The sequence below is a fragment of the Grammomys surdaster genome, unplaced genomic scaffold (genome assembly GCF_004785775.1).
Source record: "Grammomys surdaster isolate TR1022 unplaced genomic scaffold, NIH_TR_1.0 273, whole genome shotgun sequence".
NCBI classification, from domain to species: Eukaryota; Metazoa; Chordata; class Mammalia; order Rodentia; family Muridae; genus Grammomys; species Grammomys surdaster.
In genome coordinates this window covers 351,618-365,213 of record NW_021604714.1, presented here as the reverse complement: position 1 = coordinate 365,213, position 13,596 = coordinate 351,618, and the positions used below count along the sequence as shown (strand labels likewise).

The window sequence follows — 13,596 nt, the reverse complement described above, 5'->3', positions numbered from 1 at the left end:
TTTCTTTCTTTCTTTCTTTCTTTCTTTCCTTCTCTCTTTCTTTTTTTATTTTCTAATACATGTCATCTTTATTTGGAAAATAGTTTTTTGTTGTTATTGTTCTTGGTAATTTTCTTCTGTACTTTTGTGTCCCTTATTTTTATTGAGCATGAATTTGAGAATCTTTTTTTTTTTTTTTTTGGTTTTTCGAGACAGGGTTTCTCTGTGTAGCCCTGGCTGTCCTGGAACTCACTCTGTAGACCAGGCTGGCCTCGAACTCAGAAATCCACCTGCCTCTGCCTCCCAAGTGCTGGGATTAAAGGTGTGCGCCACCACTGCCCGGCAAGAATCTTCATTAAATAAACTTTATAGATAAAATATAAGCCAAGAATATAAAAATATTAGCAGACAGTCAAAAGTTTTGTGCCTAAATCTGTTTATGTATTTGGCTCAATCACATAAAGGAACTCTCTTAAAATGAAACTTCCCAAGGCCGTGGGAGGCTTTTCCCAGGAAGAGTGGCCAGTAGCATAAATGAGTCGGATGGGGTGGGAGAGTGTTGTCTCGCGTGTGTGTGCTGCCACATAGTGTCAGTTATGGGAATTGTACGTTTGTTTCACAGCTTCAGGCCAAATTTGAGCACCTCAAAAGAATTCATCAGGAAGAGAGAATGAAACTTGAAGACAAGAGAAGAATGCTGGAGGAAGAGTCAATTGCTTTCGCGAAGAAGAGAGCTACCTGCGAGCTTTTCCCGAACCAGTCATTTTTGACGTCAGGTAGCAGCCTTAGGAAGGACAAAGACCGAAAGAAGTAAGAGTCCTGCTCTCCTGCCCCTGTTCTTGACCCTCACCATTTGTCTCCTTGCCCTGTTTGCTCTTCCTTACCTGCTTCCACACTGTCTGCCTCCTGCTACCAACACTGCAGCGGCTTCCGAGCAGACTCCTCCTTGGTCCCACTGTCCTCTCAGCAGCTAGTGCAGCGCCTGCCTTGTCTGAGGGCTTCAGTGCTTACCAAACCAAGGGAAGCACAGATTAGCGCGCTTCACAGCACAGAAGTGTTAGGTGGGGCAGGGCAGGTGGAGTCGCTACTGTCCCTCCATAGTCCTGCCGTTGGTGCTCACTAGTACCACGAGTTATTTTATATTTACGTCTCCATGGAAACTGCATACTGATGGAGAATCTCAGGATTAAGTACCGTATTGATGAAACTTTAATTCTTAGACTCATTTAAAAATAATTCTACTCATCATCGATTTGTGAGAATTTGTTATTTTAATAAGGGAATTCGGTATCAGCTGGATCTCCTGTGCTTTGAAGTCAGAGCTGGTGAACTCAGTGATGGATGTAAGGAATGAGAGGAAAGTAGAGAGGGCCACAGCAGGGTCCCTCCTCGGGGATGAGGAGCAGTTGAACGGTAATCTCAAACTCATGGGTTTGGGATCTGTGTTACAAGTTACCAGCTTTTGAAAATAAGTTTACTTTCCTTTATGATAATTTCATTCAGTACTTTGTGTCCCTCATTTTATTCCTCCTATTTTAAAGTTTCCTGTGTCCATTTTACTGTTTTTGCTGTCAAGAAACCTGTCATGCCTTGTTCTGTTACAAGGCCCTCTGTCACAGGAGGGCCGAGACCTCTGTGTTCCTCACAGAACAAGCTCCTGCTTCAGGGAACTCAGTGCCTACATTTTGTGTAATTATTTGTTGAAAGAATGAATGTATAATAGATGTATTTTGATTGAAGTTTTGGATTTCAGGATGCAAATTATGAATAGAATTTATTACTAGTTTTACCATGCTCTGAATTAAAAAGATGAGCTTTTTAGCTTCTTGATTGTGGTCTAGTGTGACAGAATAAGATCCCCAGTTTCCCATGTATATCTCCTCATTTCAGTTGTCATTCCACTCTCCTTGAGAGCCTCGCTAGTGTTTACAAAGTCAGACAAACTTTAGATTCTTTTTCTTTCTCCCTGTGTATGCTAATGCTTGGGATTGGGCCTCCAGCTTCCCATCTGGCAGGCGGCATTCTTATTGCCGAGTTATAACCCATGGCTTGGTTTTGTTTGTTTTTAAGACATGGAATAATGTATTCTAGGGTGGCTAGCGTCTACACATTTATTATGCCAAAGAGTCTAACCCAGGGCTTTATTCTCGCTTTACCAGCTGAGCAGCATTCCATCCCCAGCCCAGTCCAGAGATCTTTAAGAGCTCAGGACTCATCCTCCAGACAGTGGGGCTTGATAACTGTTTTTCTTTTTCAAAGTCCCCTAGCTAAATGTTCTGTATGTGCTGTCTATTTGCTCTTTCTATAAAAGCTTTGTGGCCGGGCAGTGGTGGCGCACGCCTTTAATCCCAGCACTTGGGAGGCAGAGGCAGGCGGATTTCTGAGTTCGAGGCCAGCCTGGTCTACAGAGTGAGTTCCAGGACAGCCAGGGCTACACAGAGAAACCCTGTCTCAGAAAAAAAAAAAAAAAAAGCTTTGTGAAAGTAATGCTTTTGATAATTTTCGCTTCCTAATTTTTTATTGTTCCATTCAAAAGATTTTTCTCTTTCCAGCTCCAATTTTATATAACACAAGAGTTCCAGAGCACAGACGGTCATCACAGTCAAAGGTCATTTGTATGAATTGAGGCTTTGCTCTTTTTGCCTTATCAGTAACTCAGCTATTATCTAGCAAAGGACTAACATTATTCATACTTGTAGAAAAATAGTTTCACGTACAAGGCTGATCCGTAAGCCAAGGTGCATATTTCTCACACATACACTGTGGTTAGGAATCTGTCAGTTCCTAGTTTGCTGTCGATCTTGATCTGCTTTCCTGCTGCCGGATGTTATTCTGCTGAGTGTTACTCTAAGTAGCAAAGGTTTATCACCATTGCAACACTACAGAACTCCTTCAGATTATGAATATCTGATTGCCGTTTTATTCTTGCGTGAACCTAGTTTTTTGCTGTATACTAAACAGAAAACACTGGAGGCATATACTTCAGAATGTATTACAGAGTCAAAGTTAACTTTAAACTATGTAACTTTTTATGATTCAATGTGCCTTGTTGTGTATTGCTGTGATATAGCAAAATATGTTTAGAAATTAAAACATATATCTGAAGCTTGGTTATGATATTATTTTTCTTAAGAAATCATATGTATTTTTAAAATTTTTTGCCTTTTAAGGACTAGGAAAGTTGAAAAAAATAAAGCTGAAAATTTTATGAGAACATCAGAATCTTAAATGTATTAAAAACTTGATACTTTGTATTTCAGGAGATATTAGCATTCAGTGCCTTAGTAGTCCTAGAGCATTTTAATTTTTTATCTTTTCTAATGGTTATAGGTATATATGTTTTCATTCTTTTGTATTTGAATATTCTGTATTCTGAATAAAATTGATACTCTTGACCAATCTATGTATTTCCTAAAATGTGTTTAAGTTGCTTCAATTTTTGTTTTTCATTGACACATAATTTATCCTTTAATGCAGTAGAATGTGATATTTCATGATTTTCTATAACGTGTGATGATCAAATCAGGGTAATTGGTATAGTCACCAACTAACGAGAACGTTCAGAGTCATTCTACTATTAAAGTGGATTTCTTTATCAGCCATAGTTACTGTACTGTGTTGTAGAATATTAGAAAATTTTTATCCCTGCACCTATATGTTGCTTCCCCACCTCCCCTATATCCTTCCCAGCCCTTACTAATTACTGTTCTTTTCTTACTCTTCTGAGACCAAGGTTTTTTTAGCCTCCACTTGTGGAATTTGTCTTTCTGTGTTTGACTTATAATGCCCTCTTGTTCCTCCTTGGGAGTGCAGATGATAAGATTTCTGTCTTAGGACTGAATAGCGCTCCATTGTGTATGTATCTGCACTGCTTTGTCCTTTCTGTTTATGCTGCTGGGCTGCTAGGCTAATGCCATAGCTAGGGTGCTGTAAATACTGCTGCATTAAACAAGGGACTGCAGATGTCTCTCTGATGTACTGAGTTCATTTCTACTGGCTGTATTCCTAGTACTAGAACTACCAGATTATTATATAGTTCTATCCCTATTAATTTTTGGGAAATTGTTTCCATAATGGTAATACTCGTTTATATTTTTTAGCAGTAGTATATGGAAGTTACTCTTTCTGGACATCCTCACTAACATTTATTATTCTTTATTATTGATGTGTTTATAAAGAGATAAAGAGAGTATGTTCCGTGGGTGTGTGGAGAGGTATGGGGGAGGGGATGTCTCAGCGGGCCCATGCAGAGGCATCCCTTCCCCCTGAGGGACCAGTCACACACGGGTATAGCATAGAATAGAGTTTATTCAGGGCATGGGGAGGGGAGCCAGGAGGGTAGTAGAGGCAGAGAGAGTGGGTGGGGTAGATGAAGAGGAGGAGGAAGAGGAAGAGGAGGAGGAGGAGAGAAAAGAGGAGGAGAAGGAAGAGCAGAAGAGAAGTAGAGGCCGTCCATGACCACGTGGAGAGAGGGGGAAGGGAAGGGAGGTGGTCGAGGGGACAGAGAGAAGCTGGAGGCAAGAGAGCAAGAGAGAGAGAAGGGGCAAGCAGCCCCTTTTATAGTGGGCTAGGCCTATCTGGCTGTTGCTAGGTAACTGTGGGGAGGAGCACACCTGGCTGTTGCTAGGTAACTGTGGAGGTGGAATTTAGACAGAATATTAACAATTACTGTAAACTACCAATGTCCTCACTAGCATTTCTTTTTAATGATCACTGTTCTAACTGGATGAGAGCTTGTGATTGTGAAACAATTTACATGTGTACTGGTCATTACATTGCTTTTGAGGTCTGTGTATTTGTTTTGTTTGCCCGTCTTATCATTGGAGATTGTTGTTTATCTGTTTAGGCCTCTGGTAAATAATCCATTTTTGAATGAGCAGACGGCTCTCTCTGTTGAATAGTTGTCTTACGTCTGTCTCCTGTGCTCTGTTGAGCGTTTGTGTCTGGCACAGTCCCATGTGTTCTTTGGTTGCCTCTGCTTTTCCTGTCTTATCTCCGCTCCCCTTGCCTGCCCTGAATTGATTCCCATATAACTTCTTCAAGTGGTTTCTTGGTTTTAGCTTAAGTCTTTTTCCATTTTTTGAGGTCCCTCTCCTACCCCTTATTATTATAGGAAGTAAATGGGCAAGAAAGAAAGCACTTCCCAGAGCTGTCAGGTTTCCTCCACGGGCAGACCTTGCGTCCTCGCACCCTGATTAGTCAGGCCAGCCCTCAGTTGTTACAGTTTCATAGGCTCAGCAGCAGTGCTGCTCTTGTGCATTTGATCTGCCTACGTGCCTGTGGGCCATGACAGGGTTCTCGGTAGCATTCCTTGCAGAAGGGAAACTGATAAAGTTAAAGCAGCTACTTTGTAAGTGTCTGTTTTCTCAAGATAAGGACAAGGGGGATTTAACTGAGCAAGTGAGAGTACAAGGTAGAGCTCACAAGGAAAGTTTTAATCCATTTTAATCCTCTGCATCAGTATATATAGAGTGAATGCTGGGGCCTAGTTTCTTCATGTGGATGTCCAGTTTTCCCAGAATTATTTGGGGGGAAGTTGACTCATCTGTGTGAGGGGTGGTTGGGCATGCGCCACAATAGATATGGAGGGGAGAGACAGCTCATGGGAGTCAGTTGTCCTTTTAGCGTGGTGGTCAGGCCTAGTGGCCTGGTTACAAGCACCTTATCATACCCTGTACCCTGTACCCTGTACCTACCCCTGAACATTTTTTTTTTTTTTTGGAAGAGACAGTTCCTTTTCCAGTGGATATTCTGCTTTTGGGGAAAAGTTATCTGTAATGATACCTGAATAATTTCTGGCTTCTTTATTCTGCTCCGCTGATTTCTTTTTTGTTTGTTTGTTTATTTTTGCCCTTGTTTGTTCTGAAGTTTTTGAGATGAATATTTGTGATGACTCAGTTTTGTTGTTTGTGCTCAAGATGGCTTTGACTAGTCAGGGTCTTTTGTGGTACACTGTATTAGCTTTTTCTTGTTCTTCTTTCAGGTTTTCTTGTGTTATCCAGTATTTGGGAGATACATATTGAATTGTAGGTTATATTGGAAGATTTTAATATCCTTCTTACAAACAAGAAAACAGGAAGGCCCCCTTCCTGGTTATCCCCTCCCACAGTCCTTCCCCTTTCACTCCCCCCTTCTTCTCTGGGAGGGTGGGAACATCACTGGGTTTCCCCCCTATCTTGGCCCTTCCTCTCCCACTGAGGCCAGACAAGGCAGCCCAGCTAGTAGAACATAATCCACAGACAGGCTTAGGACTCACATGAAAATCAAGCTGTACATCAGCTACATATGTACAGGGGGCCTTTTTCCAGTCCCTGTATGTTCTTTTGTTGGTGGTTCAGATTCTGGGAACCCCTAGGGTTCAGGTTAGTTGACTCTGTTGGTCTTCTTATGGAGTTCCTATCCCCTTCAGGACCCACAATCCTTCCTCCTATTCTTCCATAAGAGTCCCCAAGCTCCATCCACTGTTTGGCTGTGGGTGTCTGAATCAGCTGCTGAGTGGAGCCTCTCAGAGGACAACATGCTCCTGTCTGAAAGCATAATAGAGTATCATTAATCGTGTCAGGGGTTGGTGCTTGTCCATGGGATCAGTCTCAAGTTGGGCCATTTATTGGTTGGCCATTCCCTCAGTCTCTGCTCCCTCCCCTCTGCCTGCGTTTCTTGTAGACAGGATAAATTTGGAGTTGAAAGTTTTGTGGGTGGGTTGGTGTCTCTATTGCTCCACTAGGGTTCCTGTCTGGATCCAGGAGGTGGCCTCTTCAGGTTCCATATCCCCAGTGTTGTGAGTCACAGCTAAGGTTACTCCCATTGATTCTTGGGTGCCTCCCTTATCCCAGGTATCTGTCTCATCCAGGAGATGCTTCCACCCCTGTCAGTTGCAGATTGCCATTCATTTTCATGGCCATCTAGCCATTTCTCCTGTCCTCCACAACTGATCTGAAATCCCCCATTCCCCTCCCCACTCCCCTCCCAGTTCCCTCCCTCCATCTGCCTCTTATGACTACTTTATTCCTCCTTCTAAGTGAGATTCAAGCTTCCTCACTTGGGCCTGCCTTCTTGTTTAGCTTCTTTGGGTCTGTAGAGTGTAACATGGTACCTGTATTTTATGGCTAACATCCACTTATATGTGAGAACATACCGTGCATGTCCTTTTGGGACTTGGTTACTTCATTCAGGGTGATATTTTCAAGTTCCATCCATTTGCCTGCAAAATTCATGTTGTCTTGGTTTTTAACAGCTGAGTAATGTTCCACTGTGTAGATGTACCACATTTTCTTTATCCATTCTTCAGTTGAGGGTCATCTAGGTTGTTTCCAGTTTCTGGCTTTTATGAATAAAGCTGCTATGAACATAGTTGAAGAAGTATTTTTGTGAGATCCTGGATCTCAAGAAGTTAGACACCAACAACCCAAATAACCCAATTAAAAATGGGGTACAGAGCTAAACAGAATTCTCAACAGAGGACTCTTGAATGACTAAGAAGCATTTAAAGAAATGTTCAGAGTCCTTAGTCATCAGGGAAATGCAAATCAAAACCACTCTGAGGTTCCGTCTTACACCTATCAGAATGGCTAAGATCAAAATTTCAAGCTATAACACATGTCTGGGAGGATGTGGAGCAAGGGGCACACTTCTCCATTGCTGGTGGGAGTGCAGACTTGTACAACTGCTTTGGAAATCAATTTTGTGGTTTCTCAGAAAACTGGGAATAGTTTTGCCCCAAGACCCAGCTATACCTCTCCTGGGCATATACCCAAAAGATACTCCAACATCTCACAAAGACACTTGCTCAACTATGTTCATAGCCTGCTTTCTTATGCCATCCAAGGGTACCTGCCTATGGGTAGCACCACCCACTATGGGTTGGGGCCCTCTCTCATCAACCTGTCAATCGAGAAAAGACCCCACAGGCTTGTCTGAAGGCAGATCGTACGGAGATATTTTCTCAGTTGAGGTTCTCTTCTCTCAGTGAACTCCAGCCTGTGTCAAGTGGAGCCAAGAAGTAGCCAACACTATGAGAAAGGGTGTGTACAGTGAACTAAGGCTCACATAACCCAGGCCTATCAACTGAATGGAAGGCTGCACCCCTCGCCTTTGGCATCTAACTCCTCCACCTGGACTTACAAAGAGGAAGTCCTGGCAGGAGCCAGCTTCTCGAGCATCCCAGTTATCTTGCTGCTTTCTTGAAGTACAGTTTTCACCTGTACTCTTACTTCAGATTTACTGCTTTACTTCTTGTATGTATGCATTTATTCAGTTACTTGTACCAGATGCCTGAAATCCATGAATAGTCCTTTTGGACCAATGCCACTGCTAGCATCATCATGTCCACTGGCTCTGGGACTGAGTTACCAATGATGCAAAACCAAGAAGTTACTCAAGAGAACATAAACAGCAAACCCTGGTGCTGGCGAATGCGAGGCTAGACTACCCCGTCAGTGATCGGAGTGCAAAATGAGTCAACCATTTAGTAAAAGCTTGTCAGTTACCTATGTCTACCAAAGTTTTGTGTTTGTAGGTGTTTTGTGATTTGTTTGTTTGTTTGTTTTGTAGGGTTGTTTCTTTTTTTCTTTTTAGTAGTTTCGGTTTGTTTCTGGGTGTAAGCAAATCATCACAACAGTAGCTTGACAGAATACAGAACTCTGAACTGGTTTGGAACTCCTCTGGTGGACGTGGACGGTGGATCTCACTGTGCTAGCGCAGTGTCAGCAGGGTTGTGCTCTGCGGGAGCTTAGGGAGAGCCCCTTGCCTTGCCTTTCCAGCCTCCAGAGGCCCCTGCATTCCTTGACTTTTGTTCTCTCCTTGTATCCTTAAAGGCAGCTAAGTGAGTTACATCATGGTTCAAATCTGACCTTTCTGCCTTCCCCTCTCAAAGACCTCTCATGTCTGGACACCTGTTCCGTGTTCTTTATCAACCCCAATTCGTCCTGGCCCTGTAACTTATGTTCTTGAGTTCTGGAGTTTTTAGGGGACCTTTGTTCTACCTTTCTCTCAGTAGTTAAAGTCCTAGAAATGTACTCAAGAAATCAAAAGAATATTTCCTTTCCAGGACCTGTTTAAATGTATGACCGTGTGTCTGTGTGTATGTATGTATATATGTATGTATGTATGTATGTATGTATGTATGTATATTTTCACAATCTGCCCAAAACTCAAAGTAACTACAGTGACCATTGAATTGATTGATGCTGGTATACACAATTGGTATGTGGTTAATACAATGGAAAATAATACAGACAAAACATGAATAAATCCTCCTAGTATTATAAGTCAAACCAGACACAAAAGGTCCATGGTGGGTAATTCCGTTTATGTAATTTCCTGAAGGGAACTAATTCTTTGACACTTTCCTATGTGTATATAATAAAACTTTGGTCATGCTCACTCATCCCCTGCCTTATCTTGCTAACTGTGCCCCTTCCCACTGAGTCTCCAGTTTAAGATTTATTTATTTTATGTGTGTGAGTCCACTGTAGCTGACTTCAGACACAGCAGAAGAGGGAATCAGATCCCATTACAGATGGTTGTGAGCCACCATGTGGTTGCTGGGAATTGAACTCAGGACCCCTGGAAGAGTGGTCAGTGCTCTTAGCTGCTGAGCCATCTCTCCGGGCCCCCACAAGTCTTCATTTTACTTTCATGTCTTTTGTGTTTGTTTTTGACACAATGGGTTTAATGGATACTTTCCTCAAAGCCTGTGATTCCAGGCCTTCTGGGGTGACTTTAAAGTGCGCAAGAAATGGTGGGGGATGGTGGGAACAGTCTTACCTCATTGCTATGAAGGTGGATAATTGGCTGTTTACATGTATTAAAAACAAGTGGAAGTCTACACCTAAAGAGTTGTTTACCATATAGCATTATGCCTCCATAAGCCTTATTATTTTTCTGCTTTTCCTTCCACATTTTTTTTTAACTGTGTTGTGATACAGTTAGCGAGCCCTTGTCATGTGTGGCCATCATAGCCACCAGATGACCCATCTGGGTCATGAGAGGGGGAGGGAGAAGAAGAGAGAGGGTGTACAGGCACACATGTATGTGTTTTGCACTTTTGTGTGGAGGCCAGAGGACAAGACTCCTTGAGGTACCACTCCTTAGAGAGAAGCCTCCATCTTACGAACTCTCTCTCCAGTCTATTTTTGTTTACATGTTTTGTTAATTCCTTTGAGAATTTTATGCATTCATACAATGTATTTTGATCATATTCACCCTAATTCCTCCCCACAGCTTCTAATTTGTGGTACTAATGTACTCATGGGTGTGGGGCCATCCACTTAAGCAGAGACAGCCTACCGGGAGCCACATCCCTAAAGAAAACTGACTCTCCCTCACTAGAAACCACCAATAGGCAATTAGCTTCCATTTTTCTTTCCTTCTCCCAAACCCTCTCAGATTACCCCTCCCCCTTCAAATTCCTGGCTTCTCTTTTCACTGTTATTGAATGCATATATGTATATGTCCATACATACATATTCATAAATGTAACCTGCTCAGTCTACATACTGTTGCTTGTATGTATGCTTTCATAGCTGACTCTTTGGTGTTAGACGAACAGTCGGCATGCTCTTCCTGGGGAAGACTGCTCGCCTACTCCCAGCTCTTCTCAGTTGCCCACGTTCTTCCCTGTAGGTGGAGACCTCCTGAACCCTCCCCTTCCACTTTGGCATTGGTGTCGTCTTTGTTCAACTCAGGTTTGGGCAGTCATATTGGTGAGACGTTGTGGGTGTGCCTTCTGATATTGCTAGGAGACATAACCTCACAGCAAACTCCCCATTCCTCTGGGTGTTACATTTCTGACCCCTCTTCCACAGTGTTCCCGGAGCTCTAGGTGCAGGAATGTTCTATAAGTGCATCTGGGGACTGTGGCTCCACAAGTATGCATTTTGATTGGTTGTGGTTTTCTGTAGCGGTCTGATCTCCATCTGCTGCAGGGAGAAGTTTCATTGATGAGGGGTGAGGCTTGTTTTTATCCTTGGGTATAAGAACAAATGTTTATAGATTGTTGTTAAGGATTATGCTGGTTTAGTAAATTAAAGGTTGTAGATTCTTCTCCAATAGCCATAAACTCACCAACGCTGAGTAGTTACCTAGGCCAGACATGACTTCCTTGCCTTCCATGTCTGCTGCTGTGTTTCCTACCATAATGATAACAGACTCAACCTCTAAACCTTAAGCCAACCCCCAGTTAAATGCTTTCCTTTATAAAATTTGCTGTGGTCATGGTGTCTCGTTATAGCAATAGAACAGTGACTAAGACAATCAGTCAGCAAGCTAATGTAATGAGAGAAATTTGACAAGGTTCCCCCCTGGATGAGGAGGTATGGCAGGCAGTACTGTTGAGAGAAGGAAGAATAAGGTTTTTTTTTTTTTCAGGATAAGCCTTCTCTGATAGGTTATCCAACCATGTATGGCCAACCCTAAACACATATATACCTAACAATAATAAGCTTGGAGGGTGGGGCCACACAGGAGTTGGAGGGGGAAGGCTGAGGGGAGGAAATGATGTATATTAATACAGGACTCATGTATCAATTTTTCAAAACAAAAAATAATTAAAAAGAAATAATCAAAAGGCTCAACAGTCAAGTAGGTTTCATCCCAGAGATGGGGCAGTTCCAAGTATGTAAATCAGTAAGTGTCACTTGCCATATAAATACATTTATAGACAGATACAGCATGATCACATCACCCAATGAAGGCCTTTGACATTCACTCATGATGAAAGTCCTGGAGAATCTAGGATACAGAAGACCTATCTACATTGTAAAGGCAATGCAAAAAAATTTCTCAACCACCACCACAGTAAACAGAAAAACTCAAATCATTTGAATTAGAATAAGGTAGAAAAGACCAATTATTAGATATTGACTTATTTAGTGATTTACTTAGTACTGCCTATTTGCCAAGCATGACTTCACTTGTTGCCTAAATTATAGTAACCTGGAAACACTTGAAAACAATGGGTTGTTGCCCCTGACAACCATTGTTACCATATGTACAACCTAACTGCCATATCCACTTCTGTAAAATCTGCTTGCTTGCCTGCCTCACCTCATGGTTTTAGAGTATAAAATGGGAATAAAACCCAGACCCAACATCAAACCTTTTCATAGCATCCTGGCTACCAGTGACATTTCCGTTCTTCCACTCTCTTGGTGTTGGAGTGCTCATTCCAGAAAGATTTTTGCAACACATTTCCACTAAGTAGAAAAAGACAAGGATGTCCTTTTTTTCACTATTGTTCAGAAAATGGTGCTTGAAGTCTTAGCTAGCACAATCAGACAAAAGATTCGGGAAATACAAATGGGAAAGGAATTTGTTGATGATTTTATTCTAAACATAAAAGACCCTAAAAGTTGGACCAGAAAATGCCCACATCTGATAAACTTTTTGAGCAACATGGCAGGGTATGAAGTTAACACACAAAACTGTAGCCTTCTATGTACATGACAAATACAGTCAGAAAGGAACCAGGGAAACTGTCCCATTCACAATAGCCTTAAAATACATAAAATTCCCTAGAATAAACCTATGTAGGAAGTGAAATGCTACAAAATAAAATCATAGGGAAGAGCTTTCTAACTAGGGAATACAGCCAACAGTTGACAAATGGGACTTCCTCTTCATGAAGCTGCTATACTACTTCTCTGGTGATGAGATGGCTTACAGAATGGGAGAAAACATTCCCCATTCATTCATCTGATTAATATCTCAACTAGACAAAGAACTCCAAAAAACTAAACGTCAAACTTAAAAACAACACAATCAGAAATGGGGTCTGGAACGGAACAGAGTTCACGGAGAAATATTAATGCCAATAACACTTTAGAAATGTAAATGTGCATTTAAACTACTTTGCTATTCCATCTCATCCCATTCAGAATGACTATTATCAAAAACTGTAATTACAGGCTGGGTGAGGTGGTACACATCTTTAATCCCAGCACTCTAGGCAGAGGCAGGAGGATCTCTGCATTTGAGGCCAGCCTTGTGTACACAGTGAGTTCCAGGACAGCAAGGATTACAAAGACCCCCAGCCACCCCCCCCCCCAATTGTAATGACAACACATCTGGCTATGTTGCAGGGAAAGAAAGTCCTTCATGGAAATCAGTGTGAAAGCTAGAAATGTAACTCTCACACGCCCTGGATATCTCATTGATTCGCATATACCCAAACGACTATATCCTAAGTGAGATACTTCTTCATCCATGTTTATTGATGCTCTATTCATAGCAGTTAGGGAATAGAACCAACCTAGATTTCCATCAACAGATGAAGGGATAATAAAAAGGTAGTCCATATATGACGGATTTTGTTTGCTTTTTGTTTTTCAAGACAAGGTTTCTCTATGTAACAGCCCTGGCTGTTCTAGAACTTGCTTTGTAGACCAGGCTAGCCTCAAACTCACAGAGATTCTGCCTGCCTCTGCCTCCTTAGTGCTGCAATCAAAGGCAGGTGCCACCATGCCCAGCTTTCAATGAAATTTTATTCAGATGTGAAAATAGATGAAATTATGAAATTTGCAGGTGTCTTAGTCTCTGTTCCATTGCTATGAAGAAACTCCATGACCAAAGCAGCTCTTACAAAATAAACCATTGAATTGGGGCCTTGTTTATAGTTTA

At 41.9% G+C, this 13,596-nt stretch overlaps 1 protein-coding gene across 3 annotated transcripts in view; it reads left to right on the top strand.

The window, feature by feature from the left end:
• Septin10 (septin 10) overlaps window positions 1-13,596 on the top strand; it is a 77,549-nt gene that overhangs the window by 46,147 nt on the left and 17,806 nt on the right. For 2 of the 3 annotated variants that reach the window (XM_028776826.1, XM_028776825.1), the window contains exon 9: window positions 602-789. In XM_028776826.1, coding sequence (XP_028632659.1) covers window positions 602-789 — 188 coding nt within the window. Of the gene's footprint in view, window positions 1-601; window positions 790-2,531; window positions 3,383-13,596 lie in introns of those variants that run through there. The other variant, XM_028776828.1, reaches the window with a different exon arrangement.